Source organism: Pungitius pungitius, chromosome 15, assembly GCF_949316345.1.
Source record: "Pungitius pungitius chromosome 15, fPunPun2.1, whole genome shotgun sequence".
In the NCBI taxonomy this organism is placed as follows: Eukaryota; Metazoa; Chordata; class Actinopteri; order Perciformes; family Gasterosteidae; genus Pungitius; species Pungitius pungitius.
This window is the reverse complement of record NC_084914.1, coordinates 16,070,869-16,083,550: the sequence shown is the minus strand read 5'-3', so window position 1 is coordinate 16,083,550 and position 12,682 is coordinate 16,070,869. Positions and strand designations below refer to the sequence as shown.

The 12,682-nt window shown below is 42.1% G+C and overlaps 1 protein-coding gene across 1 annotated transcript in view; it reads left to right on the top strand.

The window, feature by feature from the left end:
• Positions 1-12,682, top strand: part of LOC119209839 (hydrocephalus-inducing protein-like) — a 33,207-nt gene that overhangs the window by 15,569 nt on the left and 4,956 nt on the right. The window contains 23 exon segments of the mRNA XM_062557884.1: positions 41-190; positions 2,469-2,596; positions 2,874-3,010; positions 3,682-3,809; positions 3,903-4,004; positions 4,195-4,275; positions 4,416-4,538; positions 4,635-4,874; positions 5,077-5,206; positions 5,316-5,429; positions 5,503-5,673; positions 5,986-6,131; positions 6,425-6,493; positions 6,647-6,830; positions 6,958-7,078; positions 9,082-9,220; positions 10,134-10,179; positions 10,495-10,568; positions 11,057-11,230; positions 11,397-11,426; positions 11,724-11,912; positions 12,058-12,264; positions 12,431-12,648. Of these exon segments, the coding sequence (XP_062413868.1) occupies positions 41-190; positions 2,469-2,596; positions 2,874-3,010; positions 3,682-3,809; positions 3,903-4,004; positions 4,195-4,275; positions 4,416-4,538; positions 4,635-4,874; positions 5,077-5,206; positions 5,316-5,429; positions 5,503-5,673; positions 5,986-6,131; positions 6,425-6,493; positions 6,647-6,830; positions 6,958-7,078; positions 9,082-9,220; positions 10,134-10,179; positions 10,495-10,568; positions 11,057-11,230; positions 11,397-11,426; positions 11,724-11,912; positions 12,058-12,264; positions 12,431-12,648 (3,101 nt within the window).

The following is a 12,682-nucleotide window of genomic DNA, read 5'->3' as shown; positions in this document are numbered from 1 at the left end:
ATATAAAAAGCAATATTGCCTCTTGTCTCTTTTTATCCAGCCGTTTGATCAAGAAAGTGAAGCTGAGGTGACGCTAACCAATACTGGCAAGATAGGCTTTAACTTCAGCATCACACATCTTCAAAAGAAGGATGAAGAGGCAGAAGAGGAGGCAGGGGGGTTGAGGAAGGCCCTGGAGGATGAGCAACATGTAGAAAGACATGTCATACCAGGCCGCTGACTGGAAAGGGAGTGTTCCCAAGGATCACCCTTAACTTGCCACAAAACCTGCGTATGTTTTGACATTTTCTCCTACATAGAGACATGACCATATCCTCACTCACCAAGCTAATGAAATATGTTTTTCATCTACTATTATGTTACTATATTAGCCATAAAATCGTATACCCCCCTTGTAATTGTATGCACACCCGTAACCCAAAATGCCCAACTGCAATTATGGGGTAATGTCAATAGAAGGTAATGTTCCCCTTGCATTGGGACAGTAATTAATAATCAGCAGTAACGGAGAAGTGGTAATTATGTGGTGTCATAGTTTATTGTTTCTTTTAAATAAAATAAGCACCTAGTATGTAAAGCCAATAGAATGATGTGGTTAAAGGTCACTGTGGCCTCTCAAAACACATTTTTGCCCATAACTTAAGAATAGATATGAATTTCTAACTAATACTGTTGAATAGGATGAATTATGAAGTAATGACATTCTTAGACCGCGTGCTGGTAATTCTGGTTGTTCTAGCAATCTTTGAGCCTAAATCTTTTGGTCAATAGACGGTTCCATTTGGCAGCAAATACTGGCACAAATGTAACTCTTTAAATGTGATTCCCTTGCAGCAGAGGAGTCTTACAGTGATTTGGTGCTGCAGGCCAGAAGAGCTGTGGAGGGAGTGGAGCTCATGAATGGAACGGCATCTGATGAAAGACAGACAGCCGAAGCCAAACACCACCTTACAGTTTGTGACCAAGATTCTTTTTTAAACATTGATTTTATGTGTCATGTAGGTTTCTATTAAGCCGACTGTACTGTAGATGAGACTATAAGACTATACAACGCTTTGTTTAGTACAGGCAGAATAAGGGGATAGGACAGATAAGGACTTACCAATTGGCGACATTACCACCTCATCTACACCCTGTCCTCTACACTGCCCTCAGTGACTTTCTATTGCTCTGCCTGGCACAGCTTTTCTTTCTTGGAAATTCCTCATCCAAACACACTCAACATTGTGCTCTCTTGGATTGTGTTGAGTGTGATAATGGATAGTAAGAAACACACGATCACAAACTATCCCACTAACAACAAACGGTTCCACTGGAGTAACACTTGACAGTACAGTGTGAAGTCAATATGCAATACATACAGACAGAGACTTCTTCAATGTTAGTCAGATGGTGTGGAAATAAGATACGAGGAGGACAAATTTAATCCATTATTATATTTAGACAATGAATGCATTTCTAAGTCCGAATTTAAAGGTGGACATTAAGACTGATAATAAATATGGATTACTATTTGTGGTGGCGGCGTGGTTTCAGCCCGGCTGCAGGTGGGAGAGAGGGGGAGTGGCTTGGGGAACAGTGCCAGGTGAAAACAATGACAATCAGCTGGGGATAATCGTGGGTGTGTGTGCTCTCCCCTATTTGAACAGTGAGGCGGGGGCGAGCGAGAGAGAGAGACCGAGCGAGCGAGCGGCGTGTTCTTGTGAGCGGAATAGATAAAATATTGAAACTCACCACCCTGGTGTTGAGTGCCTGTGTCCACAGCCGTACCAACCCACACCGTACACTATTCAATTGTGATGCATCAAGGGAGAACAGCAATTCAAAGTACATCCAAATTAATGTGTTTTGGTTCAATAAAATACCTCAGATTAAAGAAAGCAGAAGATAAGCAAACTAGTCCTTATTCCCTGCTGCTTTGAAGAAGAGCCTTTTAAAATCTCCAGCTACCATCTCCGGCTCTAGGTATTCATGTTGAAGAGTGAAAGCGAGAAAGAGTTTCTTTTCTAAAGCGGGACGATATCCCTCCTCTTTGTGGACAACAGGACAACAATGAGTAGAAGTCGACCCTTCATCTCATTGAAGGTGTATTGTTGTCACGGGGTTTATGAGTAACCAGCCTTAGGGAGTATAGCGCAGTTAATTACATCTTAAACATTGCATATTGTGTAAGACTCCCACGCAGTGTTTAAGCTGAAGTAGTATTGGCACTGGAGTTACGAGTAAAAAAGTAATGATATCTTCCTTCAAGTGAATCTTGACAAATAATGAGACACTTTTTATTGCCATCATAGCATTTGCTTGTATTAAGAGATCTAAACATGGGGCATGTGATTGACTTGGAGATACCTTGAATTATTGTGAGACTGTGCTGTTTGGCGCTTATGTGACCCTTCCGTACTTTTTTGTCACTTTCATGTGTTTAACGGCTATCCCTCTTCCTTCTCTCTTATGCCTGCTGCCTCTAGTATAAAGAGCTGCTTCACATGGAGATTGAGAGGATGATGGTCAAACAGAATGCCCTCGCTGTGACTGACAGTCTGCTTGAGCTCCGAGAATCGCAAAGTTCCTTCATGAAGTGGCACAAACTTAGCCAGTATGTTTGCACACACACACATACAGACTTTAGTTGAACAGATGGCCCACTCACTGGTCTGAAAGAAGAACTGTGTTGGGGTAATCAAAGATTTTGGGGTAATGAATAACAACCGTCTGTTTTTGTTCTGTGGTAAATCAATGTACTGGATGTCATGGCGTGAATCCACTCAATAGTCCCTTGTTTAACATGTTATCATCTTGACAACCTGAACAATTGAATCCAAAAATCACATCGCTTTAGACACATGTCTCAGTACTTCTTTCCTCTGCCCTAGGTTCCTGCTTCCAGAGTATGTTTTGGATTTTGGTTATGTCATTCCAGCCATTCCCCACAGTCACAGTGTAAACGTGACAAACACTGGTACAGTGGCTGTGTCCTTCAAAGCCAGTGTCAAACCTCTAGCTGGAACAGGTATCATCATTCACAAACTATAGACAGAAAAGCAGCACTGAATGAGCTCAAGGACACACAGAAATTACACAGGAAACTAGAGAGAAAACACGTCAATCCGCCCCGGGACTTAGGTCTACTTCAAAATGTATGTCCATTGTCTCAGCGGTCTGTAGGGAGAGAGACAGAGTCAGCCAGCTATTCTTGTTTAGATCTAACAACTAGATTTGAACTATAGTGACTCATTTAAATATTTAATCCAATTGATATTCATATTTCCTCATCTATTTATTTTTCATTCAGTTCATAGGAATAGTAGTTTAGTGTGTATATTTAATAATTAATGGCATTCCATGTTTAATAATGCTTTAGAAATACTGTTGGCGGGTTTTATTTAACACTGGATGGGTCCAAGCTAAGCAGTTTACATTACACAAAATAACCCTCTCTTGTATCCAGAGAGACAAGTTTACAGATTTATTATTTTTTTTAAATCATGTAAGATGAGTGAATAATCCTAAAGTGATACAAGATGGATATGAATGAATTAATGTGAATGATATAGAATTGCTGGGTTTGGAGGGCTGCATCATCAATGGGGCGATACTCTTTTGATATAAATCACTTTTCTATGGGCTCTCAATATTCTACATGTTTGAAATGAATAATACTGTTGTGTTGCATCTTCAAAGGATTCAGTACAGACTTTAAAAGAGTAAAAAACCTGCCTTGTGGAGAGACGCAGACTTTTACGGTCAAATTTGACCCACAAACAGCTGACCTGAAGATGGGGGATACAAGTGTTGTCATGCCAATACAGGTAACCATGATTCAGGGTGAAACTTAATTGGCTGGTTGTCTGCCTTGTTGAGCAGTAGCATTGTGTCCGCGTTGTCTCTACTTGGATCTACAGGTCGTAGGCGGCCCGACGGTCCAGGTGCGGCTGTGTGCTTTGGTGACTGAGCCGGCCGTCACTGTTTCAACTGATACCCTGCAGTTTGACACTGTGCAATGTGTCAGGTAATACAGTGTTACAAGAGATACCTTTGTGTAGCCCTGCTGAGGTTGCTTGTTATATTCTAGGATTGAATGAGAGTACAGTGTTGGAAGTTTAGATCCTTTTCTAGTCTCCGACATTGATTTGACTAATGTCTGTTGTAGCCAAATTGACACAAGAATGCCCTCATGTTGTTGTTCCCCATCAGATGAGGACAATACAGCTGTTTAATCACAAGTCTGTGCCGTGCGTCTGGAATATAGCTGAGAAGGGAAAGCCTATCAAAAAGGTAACAGATCTGTCATTTTTTGGACATCTCATTTAACTTTTCCACCTCTTATTTTCTTAAGGCACCAACTGCTTTGGGAAAAAAAGTCTTTGTTTAGACATACAAACCTGACTCTATTTGGTTTTCTTGCTCTCTACCAGCATCAAAAGGACTTACAGATACAACAACCACCTGCTGTGGTGTTCAAGATGATTCCCAGTTCTGGCATGCTGTCTCCTGGTGAACAGGTCAATGTCCAGATAAAGTTCACCCCTGCTAAGGGGGTAAAGTGCTTCATTGATTTTAGAGATTGGCATGACATATAGCAGAGGAACTTTAGCTTTACATGGATTGATGACCTACCGCACGTGTCTCTACAGAGTTCTTACAACAGGCAGCTACATGTCCGTGTGGCTGAGAGCAGCCAGCAGCTGTTCATTACAGCCCAGGGGCGGGCGGAGGAGCCACATCTGGAGTTCTGCCCGTCTGTGCTGGAGCTCGGGCCATGCCTGCCTCTCAACAGTGACGTCGAGGTCAACGTCACTGTCAGAAACCCCTGCCCTTTCCCTGTTGAGTTCTACTCCCTGGAATTAGACACACAGTATTCCGAAGAAGAAAAGGTACCCCTGCACAATGCATTACACCACAGGAAGTCACATGTTTCTTCCAGATCTTTCCAACCACTCTTTGCCCTGGAGATGTGTTTTCTTTTATCTTGTTCCTTAACTGGTCCACAACATTTCATTTTCTTCTAACTGTTCCATATTATGTTTTCTCTCTGTTCCGGTTTCCTTCTCTTTCCCATTTCTTCCTCCCGTGTAGATCCTGCGTCTTGTTAAGGGTTATGGCGAGAACCGCATATTACTGCTGCCCCCCAGAGCCCCTGGAGAAAGTCTTCCCCAGGAACTGCTCGAGTACTACCAGGAGCACGGCTCCCAGCTGAAAGACGATGGTAGCTTAGGGCACACATGATCCTTAAGAACTGATATCATGTACTCAAAGGTGTCTGCATATAATGTCGGTTGTCGGTCTCTGTTTTTATCCAAACTACCTGTGTACAGCAGGACTGAAACAAGGCCTGGATGAAGATGAAGCTGTGATGGTTGACACATACGAGGAAAGAGACAGCAAAGTGGAAGAAATGCATTCGTTAAGTTTGAAACCAGCTGAATTACGTAAGTACAACATCTGAACATTCACTGTTGTTTCCACAGTCCCTGCGTGTCTAAGTAACACTCGTTCTTTCAGTGGTTTTGGAGATGACCGTAGTGGGAAATTCCCAGGCACTGGGGCAGCTCGAGATGACCCCCGTCTCCAGAGCAATAGCTCGCCACATGCGTGTGGATCTGTCGCCTGAAGGTCTGGCTGCACGCAACCGCAGAGGCATTGCTATTATTGTGTATGGAGCGCCACTGACAGGTGAAGCAACTGATTGACTAATTGATTAATAAAAAGTTGGCTATGCATTTTAAATCAAGCTCAATTTTGTCATCTCATTTGGAGAGCCTCATATATCAATCTAATATATTGAATTAATTTGACCCATGTTTTATCCATCTTTTTTTCACCTGCAATACCTCTCTGGTTTATCTGTTATTAACATAAAATATGTGACTAGATCCAAAAGAGTCACCAAAAATATGTGTTCCTAACTTGCCTCCCAGTTTATATGCTGTATACCCAGAAATGTAGGATTGATAGGTGTGAATTTGTGTGTCTTCCCCACTTTAGATAATGGCAGCTGTGTGGCAGCTCTGGCCCGTCACTACGGAGGGGTAAGCCTGAGTGTTGATGCCGTGGTTACCGAGGTGCTCGTCAATGGAACTTCACCTATCAGCCAGACTGCGACACAACCCTACGACTGTGCTGCCACCCGCTAATGCTGGGAAGAAGCCTGAGGAGGCTGGTAAGAAGAAAACACGGTGCTTCAGCGGAAATGGCTCCAAGGCTCCTCGGGGGACCGAGAACACACACTTTACCCGTTGCCTGGTATATTTTCTTCTCCTATGCTCATCTGCTGCTGCTGTCAACGCATTGAAGTCCATGTTTGTAAATTGAAAAATTCCTCTACTAATTTGAGGGTATGAACCTACTTAATATCTGTGTATAATTGAAATAATAAAATAATAGTTGACTATAATAAACCAGCTTGAGTGTGGTTTCTCCTCAGGGAGGAGATGTGGACAGTAATCTGTTGCCTGAACAGCTATTGGTTGACATCCTGGCAGAAAGATTTCAGGTAGATTACCCACAGTTTTGTCTTGTGGTTATTCAGTTCAGTCTTTGATGAATCAAACATATATATCAGATATGTATTATGTGTGACACTTTTTTACTTAAGTCTCACTTGTGTCTTCTTTTTTTTGTCGTCTTTTTGTCGTCATGCCGTTAGTTAAGCGACTGTCACCGCGGCATCGTGATTGACGGCCTGGAGTCTGTGTATGCTCAATCGGCAGCAAGCGTGCTGCAAATTATTCTCAAGGCCCTTGATAACCGCAAACGCATCTTTGTAGTCAACCTGAGTGACTCGTACGACGCCCTGAAGGCACGAGAGGAAGCACAGAGAGAAGCCAAGGGTAAGAGAAATGCACTTGATGACGCATTATTATACAAAGGTTACAAATCTTTATTTAGTGTATATGTATGTCTAATCAGTCGGGTTTATGGTTAGGAAATATGTAACTGTCTGCTTGTGTACTTCAGAGGCTCTGGAGAAAGAGAAAGCTGAAATGGAGGAGCCGTGGTTGCAGGAGCTGGATGATGAGGAGTACGACGCTCTGCCCGAGGAGAAGAAGGAGCATATTGATCAGCGACTAACAGAGAAGTACAGACAGCAGAATTTATTTTTCTTAGATACGCTAGTGTCAATGTATCTTGTCAGATTATCACTCTCTTAACTGAACATCATCAGATTGAAAATGACTATAAATGCAACCATAATGCAGAGGGAAAAAATGAAACTGACAAATAAAGATGAGCCGAGAAACAACACACTACAGATACAGTGGGGCAAAAAAGTATTTAGTCAGCCACCAATTGTGCAAGTTCCCCCACTTAAAAAGATGACAGATGCCTGTCATTTTCATCATAAGTAAACCTCAACTATGAGAGACAAAATGAGGAGAAAAAATCCAGAAGATCATATTGTCTGATTTTTTAAGAATTTATTTGCAAATTATAGTGGAAAATAAGTATTTGGTCAAAAACAAAAGTCCATATCAATACTTTGTTATATACCCTTTGTTGGCAATGACAGAGGTCAAACGTTTTCTATCAGTCTTCACCAGGTTCTCACACACAGTTGCTGGTATTTTGGCCCATTCGTCCATGCAGATCACTTCTAGAGCAGTGATGTTTTGGGGCTGTCGTTGGGCAACACGGACTTTCAACTCCCTCCAGAGATTTTCTATGGGGTTTAGATCTGGAGACTGGCTAGGCCACTCCAGGACCTTGAAATGCTTGTTACGAAGCCACTCCTTTGTTGCCCGGGCTGTGTGTTTGGGATCATTGTCATGCTGAAAGACCCAGCCACGTTTCATCTTCACTGCCCTTGCTGATGGAAGGAGGTTTTCACTCAAAATATCACGATACATGGCCCCATTCATTCTCTCCTTCACACGGATCAATCGTCCTGGTCTCTTTGCAGAAAAACAGCCCCAAAGCATGACGTTTCCACCCCCATGCTTCACAGTAGGTATGGTGTTCTTTGGATGCAACTCCGCATTCTTCTTCCTCCAAACACGACGAGTTGCGTTTTTACCAAAAAGTTCTACTTTGGTTTCATCTGACCATAGGACATTCTCCCAATCCTCCTCTGGATCATCCAAATGTTCTCTAGCAAACTTCAGACGGGCCTGGAGATGGACTGGTTTAAGCAGGGGGACACGTCTGGCACTGCAGGATTTGAGTCCCTGGTGGCGTAGTGTGTTACTGATGGTAGGCTTTGTTACTTTGGTCCCAGCTCTCAGCAGGTCATTCACTAGGTCCTCCCGTGTGGTTCTGGGATTCTTGCAATCATTTTGACCCCACGGGGTGAGATCTTGCGTGGAGCCCCAGATCGAGGGAGATTATCAGTGGTCTTGTAGGTCTTCCATTTTCTAATAATTGCTCCCACTGTTGATTTCTTCACACCTAACTGCTTACTGATTAGAGATTCAGTCTTCCCAGCCCAGTGCAGATCTACAACTTTGTTTCTGGTGTCCTTCGACAGCTCTTTGGTCTTGGCCATAGTTGAGTTTGGAGTGTGACTGTTTAAGGTTGTGGACAGGTGTCTTTTATACTGATAACGAGTTAAAACTGGTGCCATTAATACAGGTAACGAGTGGAGGACAGAGGAGCCTCTTAAAGAAGAAGTTACAGGTCTGTGAGAGCCAGAAATCTTGCTTGTTTGTAGGTGACCAAATACTTATTTTCCACCATAATTTGCAAATAAATTCTTAAAAAATCAGACAATATGATCTTCTGGATTTTTTCTCCACATTTTGTCTCTCATAGTTGAGGTTTACTTATGATGAAAATGACAGGCATCTGTCATCTTTTTAAGTGGGAGAACTTGCACAATTGGTGGCTGACTAAATACTTTTTTGCCCCACTGTCAGTAGAAATAAACTATACATTAAGAGTATACAGGAGAGTACAGATATATGTCTAATGTTGAGTGCATGACTGCATTTAATTAAAATCTCCTCTAAAGATGATTTATTTTGTTTTTGTTCACAAAAGTTAACCAAATTAGTTGACTCTGCTTTCATCCAATTATTGTTAATATTTCGAACCAAAATTACACAACCATAAAAACGTGTGAATGCATGTGCGCCTCTTTGAAAGGGAGCTCGGGCAGGAAGAAAAGATGCTTCAGGAGGAGATGACAAGGTTGAAGGAAGAAGAATTGAAGAACAACAAAAAGGGAGGAAAAATGACTCTTAAAGAAGTGTCAAAGGAGAAGAGCACACTGGAGAGGAAGCAGGTCTGTGGATATACTGTTATATTACTGATGTCCTACAACACATAGCATAACTTTCCAATTTACGTTACCACTGCATACCCCTACAGTAGGTACTGATGCTTGTACTGTGTTTGAGAGGCAACAAAACATGGAACGAGGGAATAACGTGGAATTATTTTGTAGGTATTTTATAATTAACTGTTGACTTTCAAATATTACATTGTGTAGGTACATTATGAACTACAGAGCATCACAACTGGAAAATAAGGGGACATACAGATTAATGAGTACTGTAGCACATCATAGACCAGCTGTGAATCCTTTTATAACCAAAACTACTTTATCTGCTGACGCTAACAAATGACAGAAGTCCAGGGAAAACAATATTTTATGCAACTTTCTCTAGAGATTTAGGCCATACTATATTGAGTACTATATTGTACTTGTAGGAGTTAAGAAGCCTCAAGTGTTACAAGTGTATGTGAAACTGTCGATCATTGTTCATAGAGTACAGTACGTTATATTATTGGATACCGTTGGACTGAGAACCAGGAGTCACAATCTAACAGCCAAGGCAGCTGTAGAAGTGTGAGTGTAATAGTCAGTCAAAACTTTAAGAAGAATCTTGCTATGGGCCCATCTACAGAAACAATTAGAGAAATTCGATCCCAGACTTTGCAATCAGAACTGATTGATGTATAATGGGTCTCAAGAGTATAGAAACTGCAGAGATGAAGAGGCTAAGAGTAGAAAAGGTGTTAAAGAAAAGGAAAGAGCTATTGGTGAAGAATCGCCTATCTGGTGCTGGGAAGGAGCACCACGTTCACACATGCATCACTGATTTCAAAATAGATTTGATTTCTTTTTTTTCCAGACAACAGCTGCAGTCAATGTTGTGCCGACGTCTGGCTCTAACAACTCCAAAAAAATATGAGTGGTTGAAAGAGAGCAGCTTCCATTAAACAAAGGTGCCAGCAGATGTAAGGAATCTCTACATGATTCAGTGCAGGATGCAGAAACCTTCAGCATATACAAAAGACCACTTGTTTTACCATGATGGTTGAGGGTTGCACTCACAATTTACTTACACAACTCATAATTTTATTATATTTTTGATCCATAAGGTTCTTAAAGTGTTAAGCATTAACAGTTTCAGGTCTTGAAGAAATATATAAATAAATGCAAACTCACACATTAGGCTAAGGAATTAATGTCATTCATAATGTAAAAATGTACTACATATAGCCAAAGATTATTGTGTATGTGCTATTATCAATTCCGCTTTGCTAATACAGCGCATCGGAGGAAAGAAGCCAAGCGATTACAAGCAGAATCTTCTGTGCCTGCAGACAAGCTGGAGGGAGAGATGGTGAGTTCATTAAGAAGCGAAGGTCATGACACCCCCGCACAGCAAGTCGCTCCATCGTCATGTCAAATTCTTTTTTCAGATAAGGACACAAAAATTCCAGCAAAAATGGAGACAAATGCATTTTGTATTACTCAAAAAGTAGACTTCTTTCCCTTTGTATTTGCACTCTTGCAGCTCTTAAAAGCTAAAATTGTTCTTACTATCAAACGTTGCTCTGAATACTAGAAATATAAACAACCATTCAGTGTCCTATGACAACATCTCGAGTAAGATGCTTACAACCTATAATTGATATCATAAAATAGGAATTGCATTCACTTTCGCATGTAACAATGGAAAGACAAACTGCTGTATGCACTTACAGTTTTTAAGTGATAGTATTAACTAATAATAATGAAATGAGTTGCTTATCCCACACCAGGAAAAAATCAATAGCTGTTCAATGCTGATGACCACTTTGTATTACCCTTGATGTTTGGACTATCCAGCCAATCCAGTCCATTGTGGATGAGCTGCAGTGTCAGTTCGCTGTGTATGAGCAGACCCAGCAACAGGTGGATCACATCTTGCAGCACTGGGACCGAGCCCGGGGCTTGTTGCTGGTCCCGTTGCCTGGTGACGAGGCGCCTCCAGTGCCTGAGGATGCCCCAACAGAGAAACAGGTTAGGTGGATGACCGTCAGTCATGCATTCTCTAAATGAGGTTTTCTCTAATTAAGTTAAAATTACGACAAAGATGGTATTCTCCTTTACTCTCTCCTAAACGGCTGCCGTAACATTGGAAAACTCTTCTTTTAACCGTTCTGATCAGTTCTTGAAATCCTTGTAGCATCCGCAGGGAGCAGAACACTTATTCTTGGTAAGTCTGCAACAGCGCAGAGCCATCCCTTCACTGTGACACCAGACTCCCACAGGATAACATACAGCGGTTTACAGACATTAATGGGATGGACGGAGAGATGCATTCTGACCTATCGCATGTTCACAACATTGCAACATGGCTTTTCAGTAACGCAGCGTTACTCCTGTAGAATAATCCTGTTTTAGACATTGTTATCCCTCCCCATATTTGTTCCCGGTCAAAGTAGTTAAATTGCAGTAATGCGGTACGAGAATCCAACACATCAATTGGATACATCATGGCCTGTGTGCACAGACGGCTGTTGGCAAGAAGAACAAGAAACACGGCTCGTCTCCGTTGCCTAGTCAGATGTCAGTGCCAGCTGCAGCGGACGTGGTGCTTCCACAGGACATTATCCCTCACGTTGCCCTGAACGTAACAGGGAAAGACTGTCCGAGTGCTGCGGAGCTGCTAAAAGGCAGCACACTGGCTCCACTGGCCGAGGTATAGCTGGCTTTTCTCTTTTCTGTTGTAGTAATCATGAATTACTCTGTACTTCTTCCATAAATGTTGTCGATCGTTTCTTTCTTTTTGTATCAGTTTGTCACTAGGGAATAATATGTTTCCTTCTCTCCTGTGATCGGGGTAGGTGTTGGATGATTTGGGTTTGGGACCCAGCGGCCCACCCGTCCCACCACCCACAACGTTCTCTGTGGTTCCTTTTCCTGAAAACAGGGAGCAATCAAACGTTCAACTCACCTGTAGCTGTTTCACCTTCCTGGTTCCCTTTGGGCTGGACGAACAGGACGAGGAGAATAAAGATTGGGTGGAAGATATGCGCGCATCAGTTGTAAAGGTGATGGTATAGTTTAAACGTCAATATATGCTTTAACACTGCAAAATTGTGTCAGTCGTTCCAGAAAATGTGTTCGTAGTTTGGAGATTTTATAGTACTGCAAAATAACTGCAAAAACCTAGGTCAGCATTTAAGATTGAAACTGGTGTTTGTGTGCACACTAAAGGAAGGGGCAGGCTTTGAAGGTCGCATCAAGGCCAGCTTGACAAAAAACAAGGATAAAAAGACCAGAGAGAGTCAGAAGAGCAAGAGACAAACTTCAGACAAGACAAAGGCAAAGGGCTCTGACCTGTCTTCCTCCCCTCGGTTACCCCTCTCCTCCACACCTGACTGCGCTGAACAGGACCAACACAAAGACAACGTAAAGCTGAAACGTAGCCAGAGGCAAGGAAAAACCCACACAGACACCACAATAGTG